This window comes from Lepidochelys kempii, chromosome 13, assembly GCF_965140265.1.
Source record: "Lepidochelys kempii isolate rLepKem1 chromosome 13, rLepKem1.hap2, whole genome shotgun sequence".
NCBI lineage: Eukaryota > Metazoa > Chordata > Testudines > Cheloniidae > Lepidochelys > Lepidochelys kempii.
The window spans coordinates 37,887,663-37,906,803 of NC_133268.1; the positions used below are offsets into that span (position 1 = coordinate 37,887,663).

At 49.9% G+C, this 19,141-nt stretch overlaps 1 gene segment (V, D, J or C); it reads left to right on the forward strand.

The window, feature by feature from the left end:
• Positions 1-96: 96 nt before the first annotated feature.
• On the forward strand, positions 97-17,066 carry LOC140896781 (Ig mu chain C region membrane-bound form-like). The segment is given in 9 exon segments: positions 97-106; positions 181-489; positions 1,990-2,316; positions 2,633-2,953; positions 4,241-4,552; positions 6,216-6,545; positions 7,043-7,375; positions 14,810-14,949; positions 17,058-17,066. Coding segments are annotated over 9 exon segments (2,091 nt in total).
• Positions 17,067-19,141: the final 2,075 nt, after the last annotated feature.

Below are 19,141 nucleotides of genomic sequence, written 5' to 3' on the forward strand. Positions count from 1 at the left end.
ACGGTCCCACAGCAGCTGGGAATAGAACCTCAGATACTCCTTTCCCAGTGCATTGGCCACTGGGCCAGGCAGCCATCAGGCCACAGAGGGAGGTGGATGGACGGATGTAGGTAGATCAGTGGCCGGTTTTCAGAGTTTCCCCTTTTGATGGTTTCTCTCATATTCTCTTTCTTTTTCCAGCGACCCGCACAGCCCCCTCCGTCTTCCCCCTGGTTCCCTGCTGCAGCAAGACCGGCAATGTGCCCCCGGACACCAGCTTGGCCTGCCTCGTAACTGGCTATTTGCCATCACCAGTGGACATCAAGTGGAATTCTGGCCAAGTGACCAAGGGGGTCAAAACTTTCCCAGAGGTGACGATGAGCAATGGGCTCCACACCCAGAGCAGCCTGCTGATCCCCTCCGACAGTTCCCGGCAGGGCGACCCCTACCAGTGCGACGTGACGCATCAAGGCACAGGGAAGACAGTGTCCGGGAAGTTCCCTCAGGAATGTAAGACATGCGGCGGGGGGAGGAGAGGGCAGCCAGGCTGAGATTTTCAAAGCGCCTAGAGGGTCTGGGAGCCAGTTAATCTTAATCCACATCCCGTAGGTACCTTTGGAAAAATCTCACCCTGCAAGAGTGGGGAAAGTTTGGCCCCGTGTTGAAACACACTGAGCCCCGGTGCTTTGTCATTGCAGAACTCCCGCCCCCAGCGCCCCTCTCCGTGGGCCCTGGAATGAGGGAAACCTCAGGGTGAAACGCACCCCTGGGCAGAGACCTATGTTCCACTAAAGGGGAGGATTTTCAGCCCTGCCTAAAATATTTAGGCCCCCGGTTCCCCTGGGCACTTGGCACATAAATCCCTCAGGCACCTTGGGAAATCTTAGACACGCAGCTGGTCTGAAATGGCACCTAAGCCTCATGCTGCCCTTCTGTACAGGGGAAATCTTCGGCTCACTGCCTTACTCCCTCACCCTCACCCAAACCCAAACCCAGACCCAGACTCCTCCCACCGGGGGGGTAGAACAAAGCCCATTCGCTGCTTCAGTCCAAAGGCCAGGTTTGTTCACACACAAGGACTCAAAGCAAAACCAGTGGAACTCAGAGCACAGGCTCCCAGCCACCCGGGGCCCCCCCAGCGTTCAGCCGGCTGGATGGGGAGCACACGCCCCCTTTCCCACAAGGTCCCCTTTCCCGCATGGTTCCTAGCCCTCCTGCCTGGTCCGCATCTAGAGACTTCCCCCTCAGGTGCTTTCCTCAGCACTGAGCCAGAAGCTTTCCCTTATATAGACTGCAGCAAGCAGCCCCATGAAACTCCAATTCCCAGCAACCACTGGCCCTAACGGGGCTACACCCCCTTACAAGCTAGCACTCGCTTACACCTCTTTGTCATGGAGCTGTGTGTGTTTCTTGCACTCCGGCTGTTCTCGGGCATCTTTTGAAATGGATACAACCCCAGAGCAGCAAACCTAGGCATTCTGGGGTCAGAACTTGAACGGGTGAAAATCGACTGATCTCCACGGAAGTCAGTGGCCCTGTGCCGACTTACATCAGCTGAGGATTTGACCCTTTTTCCGTAGTCAGACACAGTCAGTCCTCTCCCAGGTTTTCTTCTGATGCCATTCATGCTCTACAGCGCCACACTCCCCCTTAAACAGGACATTAATTAAGGAAAAGAAGTTCAAAGAAACACAGCTCAAGTTCCAGCTTTGTCCCTGCTGTTTACCAGGGAGAACATACTCCATGCAGCATGTGCAGAAAGAATGCACGGAGGCATTCAGTATTTGCCTAAATGATTTAAGGGCCCTGTTCCCATTTGTTTTAATCCCTTACATGGCTGTGAAGTTAATCCCTAGAGGCTGAATAAAGTACGCAGTGTAAACACAGCACAACAAGGTGGGGTTTTTGCCAGTGCTGGGAGAACTGTAGAGTTAGCACTCTCTCGGGAAGGGGAGTGGGGATCTACAGAGAGTGACGCTGGACTGTGTTTTCCCCTCTCTCTGCTCTCAGTGTGTGGTTCGGCAATGCCACCCCAGGTTCACCTCCTGGTCCCCACCTGCGAGGACAGCGCCACAGAGAGCCAGCTGGAGCTGGTTTGCCTCCTCCTGAGCTTCAGACCCGGGAAAGCCGACGTGAAATGGCTGGTGAATGGAAAGGAGAGGAGCCCCCCCACCCCGGCCTTTTCCTCTGCAATGGGCACAGATGGCTCCTACATGGGGCAGGGCCGCATGACCGTCACCAGGCAGAGCTGGGAGAGGGGGGACGTCTACAGCTGTCAAGTGACCCACCCAGCAGTGGGAACAGAGCTCTCCATGCACAATGCCAGCAAGTGCTTGGGTGAGGGGCTACGCCTGTGCATGGTGGGGAGGTGGGGTGGAGAGTTACTCAGAAACCAGCCCTGCCTAAGGGTAGGTGAGACTGCACCTAGACCCCAGTGTGATGGGAGACATAGGAGTACCACAGAGAAATTGATACTGTAGGTGGAAGGGAAGAGAAAGAGATATAATTGGGGGATGGATGGATGGATGGATACTACCAGTGTTCTGATGGGGATGGATGGATGGATAGATTTGATTAGATTAGATTTCGATAGTCTTTTTCTGCCTTTCCACATTATTTATGCTGGTCAATGACATCTCTTTGCATTTCTCAGCCTGCCTCAGAAGTTCACTTGACCCAACCATCTACTTAACCAAACCCTCCTATGAAGATGTCATCAAAAATTCTGGTCATGTTACCTGTCTAGTTTTGGGTTATGACTTAGCAGCCAGCAGAATCGCATGGAAAGTGGATGGGCAAGTCAGCTCTGTGGCAAAGACAGAAACTCTCAAGAAGAACAGCAACGGGACCACCAGCCTTTTCAGTTCTCACCCTGTGTCACTGGCCCAATGGGGACAAGGCACCATATTTACCTGCAAAGTGACCACACTCTGTTCTGGAGACCTAACCCAGGACATAACCCTGAGCAATACAGGTGAGTAGCCTTCGCATCTCAAAGGGAAAGGCAAACTCCAGTCATTGTTAATTGGGATTAGAGGGTGAAACTCACCCCACACATGTCCTAGGAAGCCTTTAAGTCCCAGTTAAACCCGCCAAATAACTCTTTTAGCGGAGCCGAGGCCCTCAGCACAGGGGTGTATTTCATCCGTAATTAATATTTCCCCTATGAATCTCTCATTCAGGGGATCACCATTAATATCCAGTTTAGAGGTTTTCCCAGTACTCACTTTCTTCTTATCATTGAATGCCAGCTCCTCTAAGAATTTCACTCCCTTGGCTCCCTGGGATCCGGGGATGTGGCCTTTGAGGGACTTTGAGTGTCCTATTTGTGACTCTGGTCTGATGTGCATTTGTATTTCTTATCTCTGGAAATCAGGCTGGTGCTTGTCATCCGGCATTCGGCCTTTCAGGGATATTTCTTGTGAGACTCTCTAAGAGTGTCCAGTGGAGTTAGGTTCCCAAATCCCATTGAAATACCCAAGATGTCCAAGTCCCTTAGCCAGCCTTTGAAAATCTTGATTGTGTTGAATTTTGCTGTGAGCGTTTGAAGGAGGGAAGAGGCTCCATCTGAGTGAGCAAATGGGTTGGTGACCCAATGTCATGATGATGCATGGCGGAGACTTGGGGTGAAGAGGAGATAGTGTGGTTCAAGGCTTGGGGTGAGGGTTCAGGTTTGGGACGCAGGACTAGCTGAAAGTCCGCTGCCCATCTGCATTACGGTAAAACCAAGCTGAGGATAACGATCAGGATGATGATCTCGAAGGGGATGAAGATGATGTCGATGACAATGAAGAAGGAAATGAAGATGCTGAAGGAGAAAAGAGAAAGAATGTTAGAATGCTGAAGGAGATGATGAAGATAAAGAGGAAAAGGATGATGATGAAGATTTTGATCTGAAAAAGAGGACGATAAAGAGGAAGGAAGTAATTATGAAGACAAGTGAGGTGAAGAAAATGAATATGATGATGGTGATGAAGATGAAGATAATGATGTTAAGTTGTTGCCTTTTAAGGTTGAAGTTCACTGTACATTCTGCGGGGAAGGCTTTGGAGTTCAGCTGAGTCTATGGGTGATGGTCCACTTGAGTCTTTGAGTTTCAAGGGAGATGATGCTCAATGGTTGGCTTTTTGTTTCACACATAACTTTGAACAACTGCCCTCCCTGGCCCCTTCACACAGTGATAGCTGCTGGATCTAAGTCCGTAACTTAGACATGCTAACCAAATCTTATTTTTCTCTTGCTCCTCTTCCTTTTCATTTAGGCATCAGTAAGAAGGAGCCCACAGTTACTGTCTCCCGAGCCTACCACGAAGACATCTCTGGGAACAGTGTCTCCTTTACTCTCATCTGCGAAGCTAGTGGCTTTTACCCTGAAGAGATCAGCATGTCATGGTTGAAGAATAACTCCCCGAAACTCAAGTCCAGTTACAGTGGCCCTGTGTCAGGAAATGGCACTTTCTCTGCCTACAGCATCCTGAAGGTTGAGCAAAGTCAAGGAGAAGGAAATTACACCTGTGTGGTGCATCACCCAGCCATGGAAGAGCCCAAGAGGGTTGTGGAAAAGGTGTCCCTTGGTAAGTGGATTCTCAGAGGCAGGTTTTAATTTGGGGATGTTCACACATGTTCTTATCCCGTCCAGCCAATGGCATGAACAACCGCATGACTCCATGTGAGCTCTCGTGGGAGGGGTGGCAATGAAGGATTTCTATCTCCATTATGATGCTGTCTTTGGTGAAATCAAGACTTATTGCAACCTGAGCTGGGTGGAGAATGTCCCCTCCACTCCAGTGCAGGAGAGTTCCCTGTATTTCCAAGGCAGTATCCAGTCCAAAATGCTCCAAGTAATGGGGATCCCACCCCACCCCTGGAGGAGATGATTCCACAGCCTCACAGAGCATATCACCACTAAAGGAAGTGCAGGAAAACTGTCCTAATTGCAAGAGAGAATTTAAGGGAGGGTGCAGAATGTAATCTCATTGGGCTGTGATTTGGCCAAGACATTGGGGTGGACACTCTTGCTCTTGGGGAAAGTTCAAAGAGGTCTTTCATGGCTGGGAGGTGGTTCGCTGAAAATGTTCTTTTCTTCTTAACCATGGATCGCCCTGGGTGTTGTTTGCTCCACACTTGAACATGGATTCCCACAGTGGCAGATTCACAATTTTGCCGTTATGGTCCCTTCTTATTCTTCAAATTTGTTGCTGGCACATTAGGAATGTCTTCATGGATCTGCAGCCATGACAGGCACCCAATTAAAATCTGTTCTCAAGGAAAAGATGAGCTGGGGTGGGGCAGATTCCATAACGGATTCAGAAGCTGATGAATTAATGCAAACAAAGGAGAGAAACCCCTCAGCTCCATTGCCCCACAGTGGGGCTTGGGCATCCATGTGAATCTGGAATCCCAGCTCCAGCAGCATCCATTTTAGAAACTAATCTCATGAGTGACACCATGCATATCCTTCACACAACATTCAATAGAGGACATTGTCCCTGGGTGCCAGGACTCCCATCAGTCTGGGTTTCCCTTCTCAGATTTCTAAAGTGATTCGAGGTCTCCCCTCCCCCATCGGCTTGCAGTGGAAGTTGAGGGACTCACGCCCTGAGGAACCTCGGCAGGCCATGGGTGTGCAATATAAATGGCCCTTCTGCCTGTGCAGGGGGTAGGGTTTAGGGAACACAAGTTTCATCCTGAGCTGTGGGTGCAGTGTGGGGTCTAGTGGTTAGAGTAGGAGGATCTGGGTGCCAGTCATGACCATGGGCAGGTCATTTGTCCTGTGTTCCAGCTGCCATCTCTGGGAAATGGGGATAACTGCACTGAGCTCAGGTGGGTCATCGAGCTCATGAATTTCAGGCCAGAAGGACCCTGATTTGAGCCACCACGGCTGGTTTGTTCCCAGCCATGTTTTCCTCAATGGGACTTTCTCCCAACAAAACCAGAGACCTTCAGATTTGCTCCTGGGACCCAGAGACCCAAATAAGCATAACTGGACCCAGGAATCCCAATCTCTCGGTTGGTTAGAAAATCTCAGCCATTTTCCCCACTGCTCCATAAGATGAGGGTCCCACCCCTTCTACCAGGGAATCCAGTGCCCTATTTCCACCTCCAGTGACCCTCAGCCCTTTCCCAAACAGCCCCTGGGCTTTGCGCCCCTGAGAGAGAGGCACTCAGTTACCACCTCATGCCTGTTGAAATATTTGCTCAGCCCAGCCCTCAATGCTGCCTCCTGCCCCCCACCAGGTGTCAGCAACTGTAATCGACACCCTCTGGAGGTCTCTCTCCTTCCCCCTTCCCTGGAGGACCTCTACATAGGGCAGAACGCCACCATCAGTTGTTTGGTGAGTGGCATGGAAATCCCCGGCAGCCTGGAGGTCTCCTGGAACCGGGGTAGTGGGGGCCCGTTGGCTGTGGTCTCCAGGGAGCCAGTGCTGCAGGAAGATGGCACCTACAGTGCAACCAGCATCCTGCGGGTGTGCGTGGAGGAGTGGCAGGCGGGGGAGGAGTTCACCTGCACCGTGAAGCACCAAGACATCCCGTCGGCCATTGTCAAGAGCATCCGCAAGAGTCACAGTAAGAACTCAGCCTTTCCCCTGTAGGGGGCGCCAGCTGCCATCCGGCTGCAGGCTTGGGAGAGTGGCTGGCTCAGGATGTGGGGAATGGGACACGGGACCTTCTGTCTCTAGGGGGTGCTAGCTGTGATCCGGCTTGAGGTCTTTGGGACTGGGAGTCGCAAATTTGTGGGTGTGATGAAACGGGCAAATTTATGAGACAGAAGGGGACAGAGTCAGGACTCCTGGGTTCTTTTTCTGTCTCTGGGAGGGGAGTGGGATGTCGTGGGTTAGAATAGGGAGACTGGAAGCCATGAGTCCTGAGTTCTAGCCCCTTTTCAGGGAAGGTATTTGGATCTGGTGGGTTAGTGTGGGCCGAACTCCTGGATTGTATCCATGGGTCTGGGTCGGGAGTGGGGGGTCTCGTGGGATATAGCAGGGTGATGAGGGTGGAGGGTGGTAGCCAGGACTCCTGGGTCCCAATCCTTCGCATCAACCCTTTGCTGTTTCTCATGGCAGTGGTTTCCCTCCGGGCCCCTTCTGTCTACATCTCCCCTCCTCACGCTGAGGAGCTGGCTCTCCGGGAATCGGCCACCATCACCTGCCTGGCCTCTGGCTTCCGGCCCAGAGCCATCTTGGTGACATGGACCCAGCAGGACCGGCCCGTGCCCCAGGAAGCCTACACCAACATCGGCCCCGTCCGGGAGGCCGGGAAGGAGGAGCGCTACTTCATCTACAGCAAGTTCAATGTCTTGGCATCTGAATGGGAGCGGGGGGACACGTACGCCTGCGTGGTGGGGCACGAGGGTCTGCCCATGACCTTCGTCCACCGGAGCGTGGACAAAGCCTCCGGTAAACCCACCGCCGTCAATGTCTCTGTGATCTTGTCCGATACCGACGTCACCTGCTACTGAGGAGCAGAGCCGCGTGGGCTCCTCACGGCGTATCTGAGATGGCCAGGGAACCTCGTGGGGTCTGGGATTCGTCTTAGCCTGTGTGTAAAGCTGTGGGAGCTCTGGTGTACAGAGCGTGGCTGTGTGTGGAATATGCCCAAATTAAAATGCAGCATGCCACAGTTTGTGATGAAGGGTGTGTCTTCTGGCGGAGACTGTCTCTGTGTCTCATCCACGCTTCCTTCCCCAATATCTAGATCTATCCCCCCACCTTTCTTTCTTTCTTTCTTTCTCTCCAGCCATCCTCCTTTCCTTATGTATAGACTACATCAATTAATTCTTCCAAACAGGATCCATCCACCCATCCTAGGCTCTGGGGGAGGGATAGCTCAGTATTTTGAGCATTGCTAAACCCAGGGTTGTGAGTTCAATCCTTGAGGGGGCCACTTAGGGATCTGGGGCAAAAATAGGGGATTGGTCCTGCTTTGAGCAGGGGGTTGGACTAGATGACCTCCTGAGGTTCCTTCGAACCCTGATATCGCATGATTCTATACCTGTTGCTTTGATTCTACAATGTCCATGCATGCAAAATTATGCAATCTTCTCTCTGCATCCATCCATCTTCATGCATTGTCATGTTTCTACCTGTCCATCCCTCTGCAGTGAGTTGCTATCCATCCATTAAATTCATGATATTGCAACTCCTAGATCTCCTGACTGAGGTCAGAGCCCCATTGGATGGGCCCTGTACGAACACACACAGAGCAAATGTCCTGGAACCAAGGAGCTGATAGTTTAAGCAGACAGAGGCTGGGATGGGATATTTTGGCACAAAAGGATTAAAATAGGGATGCTATAAAGAAGTGAGACACCCAACTCCCACTGCAATTGTGAGTTTATCTTCACTGGCACCTAATTTCCTAAGAGTCCTTTAAAGACCCCAGCCCAGGTGGCTTGTCTCTGGTCACACTGCAGGTCAGTGGGAGAGGTGGGAATAGAGCCCTGATCCCCCATCTCCAAGACTTGTTTCTTAACTATTGCACCTGTCCAGCCATGTAGCCCTAGCCACTCTGGCGTGAGATCCCTTAGGAGATGCGTCCTCATTTGACCACATAAGATTAGAGGCAGAGTGCCCAGGAATCTGGTTTTATGTGTTTAGAGAGCTAGGTGGGAGGGTGAGTCTAAGTTAGGAGCCTTCATTCCTCCCAGCTCTGTCCCTGGATGTATAAACATGGAGGTAGCGTGCAGGGGAAATGATTTCACCTCTGTGTACAGGGTTAGGGAGACTGATACTGGAATACAGCATTCAGTTCTGGAGTCAACACGGAGTGACAGTCAGAAAAGGTAACAATGGTAGGAACCATTAGGAAAGGGACAGATATTAAGACAGTAAATCTCATAATGCCACTGTATAAATCCATGGTATGCCCACAGCTTGAATATTGCATGCAATTCTGGTCGCCCCATCTCAAGAAAGATGTATTAGAAATGGGGAAGGTACAGAGAAAAGGGACAACATTGATCACGGGGATGGAACAACTTCCGCCTGAGGAGAGATTAGACAGGCTGGGACTTTTCATCTTAGAAAAGAAATGACTAAGGGGGATAGGAGAGAGGTCTATAAAATCATGGCGGGTGTGGAGAAAGTAAATCAGGAAGTGTTATTTTCCCCTCCAAATAATACAAGAACCTGGGGTCACCCAATGAAATTAAATGGCAGCTGGTTTCAAACAAACACAAGGAAGATCTTCTTCACACAACAGAGTCAATGTGTGGAAGTAGTTGTCAGGGGATGTTGTGATGGCCCAAAATATAAGTGGGTTCAAAAAAGAATTAGATAGATTCATGGAGTATAAGTCTATTAAAGGGCACGCATGAGCACAGGGCGGTGTGGCCTAGTGCCCATGGTCAATATATCAGCCCTCAAGTGCAGGATTTTGTTTGAGCCCTTGAGTGTAGGGGAGTGTGGCCTAGTGGCCAGAGTGAATAGAGAGGACCTCAAATGCAGGGCAGTGTGGTAATGGCCAAACCCAGGGGCTGTCACCGGAGGGGATGAGGCAAGGGCAGTGGGACACGGGCTCACCTGAGCGCTCATCTAGTCCCGGCCCCTGCACTCACGGCAGGACTAAGTATTATCTAGACCGCCCATGACAGGTGTTTGTCTAACCTGCTCTTCAACATCTCCAGTGATGGAGATTCCACAACCGCGCTAGTCAATTTATGCCAGTGCTTCACCACCCTGACAGGAAGTTTTTTCTAGTGTCCAACCGACCCCTCTCTTGCTGCAATTTAAGCCCATTGCTAATTGTCCTACCCTATGAGGTTAAGGAGAGCAATTTTTCTCCTTCCTCCTTGTAAGAACCTTTTATGTTCTTGAAAGCTGTTATCATGTCCCCTCTCAACCTTCTCTTTTCCAGCCTCAACAATCACAATTTTTAATCCTCCCTGAAAGCTCATGTTTTCTAGACTTCTAATCATTTGTGTTGCTCTTCTCTGACTTTCTCCAATTTGTCCACATCTTTCCTGATATAGACTGCAGGACAAGTGCTAGTAATAATAATAGGGCTCAGATTTTCCTGGATACGGTAGCTGATGGATTCCTTCACCAAGTAGTTGCTGAACTGAGAAGAGAGGACGCCATTTTAGATTTGGTTTTGGTGAGCAGCGAGGACCTCATAGAAGAAATGATTGTATGGGACAAGCTTGGTTTGAGCGATCATGAGCTAATTCAGTTCAAACTAAACGGAAGGATAAACAAAAATGGATCTGTGACTATGGTTTTTGATTTCCAAAAGGCTGACTTTAAAAAATTAAGGAAATTAGTTAGGGAAGTGGATTGTACTGAAAAACTTGTGGATCTAAAGGCAGAGGAGGCCTGGAATTACTTCAAGTCAAAGCTGCAGAAGCTATCGGAAGCCTGCATCCCAAGAAAGGGGAAAAAATTCATAGGCAGGAGTTGTAGACCAAGCTGGACGAGCAAGCATCTCAGAGAGGTGATTAAGAAAAAGCAGAAAGCCTACAGGGAGTGGAAGATGGGAGGGATCAGCAAGGAAAGCTACCTTGCTGAGGTCAGAGCATGGAGGGATAAAGTGAGAAAGGCCAAAAGCCATGTAGAGTTGGACCTTGGAAAGGGAATTAAAAGCAATAGTAAAAGGTTCTATAGCCTGTGACAAAGCTCTGTCCTTGCCTCCGTGGGTCCCGTGTTTCCTGGTGCATTTCGCTAGCCTCAGAGGCTCACTGTGACCCTCCCCGTAACCCTTCTCTCTCTAGAGACAAGGGTCACAGTCTACTGAGCCATTTTCATCATAAGCCAGTGGGGGAGGTGAGGAGAAGTTATCCTTCCTTGCACAGTCTCTGTTGTCTCCCAGTCTCAGTGATTAATCAGGGGGCAACGGTGGGGGGGGGGAGCCCGGGCCCACCATCTACTCCGGGCTCCAGCCCAGGACCCTAATAGTATCAGCTATGGTAGCTGACCTTTTAGAAACATGACATGTAGAATTCCCTGGGCTACTTCCCCCACAGCAGCCCTCACTTCCTCAAGCTCCACTTCACCCTTACCTCAGGGCCTCCTTCCTTGTGTCTGATATGGTGTGTACTACTCAGCCTCTCCAACAGCGCAACTTCCTCCCACATCTCCTGACATGCACACCCACCTGACTGACTGGGAGGCTTTGAACTAGTTTCAGCCAGCCCCTGATTGGCTTCAGGTGTCCCTTCTCACTGCCTTCTGGAAAGTTCTTAATTGGCCCCAGATGTCTTAATTGACCTGGAACAGCTGCCATTTCACTTATCCTGGTACCAGGGATTTGTTTAGCCTGGAGCTAATCTATCTATCTCCCACTACTTTTCCATAGCCATCTGGCCTTGCCCCGTCACAAGCCATATAAATAAGAAGAAAACAAAGAAAGAAGAAGTGGGACCGCTAAACACTGAGGATGGAGTGGAGGTTAAGGATAATCTAGGCATGGCCCAATATCTAAACAAATACTTTGCCTCAGTCTTTAACGAGGCTAATGAGGAGCTTAGGGATAATGGTAGGACGACAAATGAGAATGAGGATATGGAGGTAGATATTACCACATCCGAGGTAGAAGCCAAACTCGAACAGCTTAATGGGACTAAATCAGGGAGCCCAGGTAATCTTCATCCAAGAATATTAAAGGAACTGGCACATGAAATTGCAAGCCCGTTAGCAAGAATTTTTAATCAATCTGTAAACTCAGGGGTTGTACCGTATGACTGGAGAATTGCTAACATAGTTCCTATTTTTAAGAAAGGGAAAAAGAGTGATCCGGGTAACTACAGTTTGACATCTGTTGGTTTGACATCTGTAGTATGCAAGGTCTTGGAAAAAATGTTGAAGGAGAAAGTAGTTAAGGACATTGAGGTCAAAGGTAAATGGGACAAAATACAACATGGCTTTACAAAAGGTAGATCGTGCCAAACCAACCTGATCTCCTTCTTGGAGAAGGTAACAGATTTTTTAGACAAAGGGAATGTAGTGGATCTAATTTACCTCGATTTCAGTAGGGCATTTGATACGGTTCCACATGGAGAATTATTAGCTAAATTGGAAAAGATGGGGGTCAATATGAAAACTGAAAGGTCGATAAGTAACTGGTTAAAGGGGAGACTACAGTGGGTCACACTGAAAGGTGAACTGTCAGACTGGAAGGAGGTTACTAGTGGAGTTCCTCAGGGATCGGTTTTGGGACCAATCTTGTTTAATCTTTTTATTACTGACCTTGGCACAAAAAGCAGGAGTGTGCTAATAAAGTTTGGGGATGACACAAAGCTGGGAGGTATTGCCAATACAAAGAAGGACCGGGATATCATACAGGAAGATCTGGATGACCTTGTAAACTGGAGTAATAGTAACAGGATGAAATTTAATAGTGAAAAGTGCAAGGTTATGCATTTAGGGATTAATAACAAGAATTTCTGTTATAAACTGGGGACACATTACTTGGAAGTAACAGAGGAGGAGAAGGACCTTGGAGTATTGGTTGATCACAGGATGACTATGAGCTGCCAATGTGACAAGGCCGTGAAAAAAGCTAATGCGGTCTTGGGATGCATCAGGCGAGGTATTTCCAGGAGAGATAAGGAGGTGTTAGTACCGTTATACAAGGCACTGGTGAGACCTCCCCTGGAATACTGGGTGCCATTCTGGTCTCCCATGGTTAAGAAGGATGAATTCAAACTGGAACAGGTACAGAGAAGGGCTACTAGGATGAAACGAGGAATGGAAAATCTGTCTTATGAAAGGAGACTCAAGGAGCTTGGCTTGTTTAGCCTAACCAAAAGAAGGCTGAGGGGAGATATGATTGCTATGTATAAATATATCAGAGGGATAAATACCAGGGAGGGAGAGGGATTATTGAAGCTCAGTACCAATGTGGACACAAGAACAAATGGATATAAACTGGCCATCAGGAAGTTTAGACTTGAAATTAGATGAAGCTTCCTAAGCATCAGAGCAGTAAAGTTCTGGAACAGCCTTCCAAGGGAAGCAGTGGGGGCAAAAGACATATCTGGCTTCAAGACAAAGCTTGATAAGTTTATGGAGGAGATGGTATTCTTTCTACCAGCACGGCATTTGGAGCACGCTTAGCCTGACCTGAGGGGCAGGACTTCCTCCGCCCCTGGGGTGGGATTAACCCTTTCCTGGACAGTGAAGGTATTCACACCCCATCACAGGCACGAAATCTGGAAGGGAACCATTGGAACGAACTTCCAGTGGTAGAGGTGGAGTCGCCATCTCGAGATTTGTACATCCAGCCTGGGGTCCATTCTGGAAAATATGCTCCCAGCAAAGACAAGTCATGGGGCTGCATAGAGGGGTAGCTGGGTGAGATTCTCTGGCCTGTGATATACAGGAGGTCAGGCTTGTTACTGTAATGGTCCCTTCTTGCCTTAAGATCTACAAATGCACCAGTCAAGGTTTCAGAGCTAGGAAGGTCACGTCAATTATCCATCCACTACCTGGGCCATAGAGTGCACTGGTGAGTGAATTAAGATTTCAGCTGGTACATCCAGACAGCTGAGGCCTCTCATGCCAGCCCTTTGAGTGCCCAGGTGTGTACTAATTTGAGGAGGCTCCAGGCCATTTCCCAGTCGATGTTCATGCCATTGACAAGACACATGGACAGGCTCAGGGAATGCTGGGCTGTGAGTCCTTCCAACTCTTGGGAACGGGTTCCCAGGGGAGCCCAGGCTGGTGGTGGGTGAAAGGGGCTCTGACTGCGAGGTGTCCCATGTGGGATGAGTTGGGAGAGGTCTTTACTCAGTCCCCATGACACAACCACATAGACGGCTGAAGGAATTAGAAATGGGCCATGGAGACGTCTGCCTACAGGGACTGAGGTCACTGCTGTGTGATGGTGGCAGAGTCGCCCCAAGGGAGAAGTCAGTTGGGGGCCATCACGTCTGTTCCAGTGTCTGACAATATGGGGCAGCTCAGGGTGTTGCTGATGGGCTGGCCGTGCCTTTCCCCCCTTTTCGTAGGGCTTGAGGGTGGGCTGGTCAGGTGTTGCCCAAATGTGGCGATGGGCTACAGATCTTTCCCCTTCTAGGAGCATGGGTTTTAATGGAGTCCAAGCGGGTAGTGGCTTAAAAGTTGTTCCCATCATATGGCCCTGTTATTAGGTGTATTGCAGATGTGTGTAGAGGTCTCCACTGAGTTTGGGACCCCAAAATGCTAGGAGCTGCACACAGATAGAGTAAGAGATAGTCTCTGCCCAGGAGAGCTAAATGTCCAAACAGAGAAAGGATGTGAAGGGAAACTGAGGCACATAGAGGGGAGGTGAATTGCCTGAGGTCCTGCAAAGTCAATGACAGAGCTGGAAATAGACCCATGGGGGTCCTGAGTCCCATCCTAGTGCTCTGTTCATTGGACCTCACTGCCTGTGGGATGATACGAGTTGAGGGAGGTCTCAGAACAGCTCTGTGGGTAAATTCCCCAGGTCCCCAGAATAGGGATCGGGGGGAATTGGTGCCTCTGCTGCCCGAGAACTGGTCCCAGCATGGCTCAAGCTGGCATTGGCTGGGAAGATGCCACTGTTGGATGGGTGTGCATGGCCCCATTGAGCTATGCATTGGCAGGTCTCAGCCCAGCTCTGTTGCTGGCCTGGGGAGGGGAATCGCATGCTCGGGGTGGCTGGGGTGTGTAAAGGAGCCAAAGGGCGTGAAATTTAATGGAAGTTGGGGCTGAAATCCCTGAGGCTGCTGTGAGAATTGCAGCCTGTGACGGGGGGTCTCCCCCTGCAGCCTGCCCGGTCTCCCCTGGCCTCTCTCCTGCCCAGAGCCCAGATCGGAGCTCCCCGCTGTGCCCACTCAGCTCCCTGGGTTAACGAAGAGGCCTCTCTAACCAGCACGTTTGTCTCATCCCCAGCTCCTCACTGCCTAGTGGAGGACCAAGGCGTCTCTGTTGAAGGAGGAGAGGAGGAATCTGACGGTCTCTGGACACCTGTTGCCTTCATTGCTCTCTTCCTGCTCAGCCTGTTGTACAGCGCCGGCGTCACGCTGCTTAAGGTAAGAGCAACAGCTGCCTTCATGGTCCCGCGTCACCGCTGAGAGCAACAACCCGTGCTCAAGAATCGATCCCACGCCATCAGCATGCAGCCAGCCGCCAGCCGCGGGAACTACTTAGTCACCCACATTCAGTGATGAAATTCAATAAGGACAATGCCAGGTACTCCACTTAGGAAGGAACAATCAGTTGCACACACACAAATGGGAAATGACGGCCTAGGGAGGAGTACTGCCGAAAGGGATCTGGGGGTCCCAGGGGATCACAAGCTAAATATGAGTCAACAATGTAATACTACCGGGAAAAAAACGAATTCTGGGATGTATTAGCAGGAGTGTTCTAAGGAAGATACGAGAAGTAATTCGTCTGCTCTACTCTGTACTGATACGGCCTCATCTGGAGTCTTGTGTCCAGTTCTGGGGACCATATTTCAGGAAAGATGTGGAAAATTTGGAGAAAGGCCATAGGAGAGCAACAAAAATCATTCAAGGGCTAGAAAACATGAGCTGTGAGGGAAGATTGAAAGAACTGGAGAAGAGAAAACTGGGGTGTCCTGGGCGGGGGAATGAGATAATAACATTTTACAAATCTATAAAAGGTTGTTCTAAAAAGGAGGGTGAAAAATTGTACTAGTTAACCTCGGAGGCTAGGACAAGAAGCGATGGGCGATAATTGCAGCAAGGGCGGTTTAGGTTGGACATTGGAAAAACCTTCCTTACTGTCAGGCTGGGTAAATACTGGAACAAATTGCCAGGGAGGTTGTGGATCCTCCATTGTTGGAGGTTTTTAGGAGCAGGTTAGAGAAATACCTGTCAGGGATAGAATAGGTATGACTTAGTCCTGCCTCAGGGCAGGAGAGGGGACTAGGTGAGCTGTCGAGGTCTCTCCCTGTCCCACAGCTCTATGATGTTACGGTTGTCAGAGGCTAACACCAAAGTCAGGAGTTAGAGCTCAGGTTTAGGAACAGGTTACCTGGAGGGACGAAAGCCTGGGTGCAGGACAGCAGCTGGGCTGGACCCAGACGGGAAAAAGGCAGGAGCTGGGCTGGACCCAGACGGGAAAAAGGCAGGAACAGGGCTGGAACAAGCAGTCACAGCTGCTATCGCAGCCCTGGGGAAATTCTTTGGGCAGCTGCTTAACTTCTGCTGGGCTCATGAACCGGGCTGCTGAGTCTGCCAAGCAATCAGGGGGGAGCCAATCAGGCAGCCGGCTCCAGGCCAGGTGCGCACGTCAGGTTGCCTGGGACTGGCTCTGCTGCCAGCCCTGATTCCTGACAGTGACCAGCGATCAATGAGAGAGAATCAGGAGCGATTACTTATTAATAATCCACCACCCGTCATCACTAATTAACGAGCTGCCATCAAGGTTAATGCGGCAGTGATCAATAAATGAGAATCAACAGTCTATTATCAATTCCAATTATTTATCACTGAGAAATCAATAATCACGAATTGACTATCCCTGGTCAGTACCTAGTGATCTGTACTTAATGCTGAATAGCCATTAATCTGCAATTAATTATCAATAATCAACACTCACAGATCAGTAATTAATGTTAAAGAATCGAGGATCAAGCATCAATAAGCTGCTAATAATTATCAATTGATAAGAATCACTTGTCAATAATGAGGAATTAATGATCAATGACCAAAAATGAATGATCCCTAATTAAGAAGCAAGAGGAAATGTTCCAAGAGCAAGGCTCAATGAGTGTCAATCAATAAACACTCAGCCGTGACCTCCAAGGATCAGTGGTCAGGCCCAGAAGCACAAAGGGCCAGAGGTGCCCGTGAAGCCGGTTCTGTGCCGGGCCACGTTGCAATGGGGCTGGTACCAGAAGCAGAGAGAATCAGCGGAGGCAGCTGCGACTCCCCAGGGACTTGGTGTGAGGCACCCGGTGGGCAGTGGCCATTCCCTGAGGCGGTTTGGCAAGGCTGGTGTCTCTGTCTGGAAGATGAGCTCCAGCTCAACCCAGACATCCTGGCAGGACGCAGGCGTGGCTGGGCGAGGCTAGATGGTCCCAAGGGTCCCTTCTGGCCTTGCTCTCCCAGCCGAGGATGCTACCCGTGAGCGGCACCGGCTGAATCCCTCTGCTCTCTGTGTCCCACAGGTGCGGTGAGTGCCCGGCTCCGGGCTCCTAGGAGGGGACAGCACTGCTTCGTCCTCTTCATTCCCTCCCTCCATCTTCAGCCCTCCTGGGCTCCGGCCCCCTCTCCGGACACTGGGAGGGACCATGTTCCACGGCAGCGCGGAGGGCGCGACAACGGCCGCTGAAGGGTCTGAGCTCCACAGAACCCAGAGCATGGAGGGCAGAGTCCTTCCCCGGACGTCCCCGTGGGGCAGCCCACGCTGGAGCTTGAGCTCAGCCCCGTGCCCCTCAATCCTCCACCCCCATCCCACGGCAGGGACTGGATTTCCTTGTGTGTGTGTGTGTGCAGGGCTGTAGTGTCCTGAGGTCTGGTCAACGTGGACTCTGGCGAGGGAGAAGAGTCTCATTTGCTCCATCATTTAACTCGCAACTTAGAGGGGAATTGTGTGTTTGATCGAAAATAGAAGAAGTTAAGAATTGGTAGCTGCATTTCAGGGTGGTTTGGGGGGATTTAACCAAGGAGAACGGTACCCACTGTATGTCCCAGCCCCCCGATGTCTATCTACCCTCCGTCCATTCTCAGACATACACATTTCTTTCTTTCTTTCTTTCTTTCTTTCTTTCTTTCTTTCTTTCTTTCTTTCTTTCTTTCTTTCTTTCTTTCTTTCTTTCTTACGCATGACCCCATCTGATCCTACTTTCTGTATTTAATAAAATCACTTTTGCCTTATTAATTAACCCACAGTATGTATTAACACTTTCGGCTGTGCATATCTCTCTATCAGTGTTATAGAGGGTGAACAATTTATAAGTTTATCATGTATAAGCTGTATACAGGGCAAAATGGATTTATTTGGGGTTTGGACCCCATTGGGAGTTGGGCATCTGAGGGTCAAACGTGCTTTCAGTTAAGTCTGCAGCTTTGGGGCGTGTGGTTGAGACCTGGGTCTGTGCTGGAGCAGGCTGGCGTGTCTGGCTCAAACCAGGCAGGGTGCTGGAGTCCCAGGCTGGCAGGGAAAGCGAGGCAGAAGTGGCCTTGTGTCATAAATATAAAGGGAAGGGTAAACCCCTTTAAAATCCCTCCTGGCCAGAGGAAAAATCCTCTCACCTGTAAAGGGTTAAAGTAACCTCGCTGGCACCTGACCAAAATGACCAATGAGTTGACAAGATACTTTCAAAAGCTGGGAGGAGGGAGAAAAACAAAGGGTCTGTGTCTGTCTGTGTGATGCTTTTGCCGGGGACAGAAGAGGAATGGAGTCTTAGAACTTAGTAAGTAATCTAGCTCGGTATGTGTTAGATCATGATTTCTTTAAATGGCTGAGAAAATAGCTGTGCTGAATAGAATGAATATTCCTGTCTGTGTGTCTTTTTTTTAACTTAAGGTTTTGCCTAGAGGGATTCTCTATGTTTTGAATCTAATTACCCTGTAAGGTATTCACCATCCTGATTTTACAGAGGTGATTCTTTTCTTTTTACTTCTATTAAAAGTCTTCTTGTAAGGAAACTGATTGCTTTTTCATTGTTCTAAGATCCAAGGGTTTGGGTCTGTGGTCACCTATGCAAATTGGTGAGGATTTTTACCAAACCTTCCCCAGGAAGTGGGGTGCAAGGGTTGGGAGGATTTTGGGGGGAAAGACGTGTCCAAACTATGATTTTTCAGGAACCCAGATAAAGATTGGTGGTGGCAGTGGAAGTCCACGGGTAAAATAGTTTGTACCTTGGGGAAGTTTTAACCTAAGCTGGTAAAAGTAAGCTTAGGAGGTTTACATGCAGGTCCCCACATCTGTACCCTAGAGTTCAGAGTGGGGAAGGAACCTTGACACCTTGGCACATCAGGTGGGTTCTGTGATCCAACCCATCACAGAAGATGTGCCCCAGAGATCTCCCCTTTCTGCCCCTCAGTCCCAGCCTTTATAGGCTGAGGGACGAAGCCCCAGCTCTCTGGGTTCGTAGTTAGGCCCCCATCTCCCACTGGGGCCAATGCAGTGGGCATCCTTCATTTTATTCTCCATGCCTAGAGGCGTCCCCTACAGACACGACATGACCCTCTAGAGGGTGTCAGCGGTCCCTGAAAGTCGGGGATGGAGGTTATGAATGAGATGGAG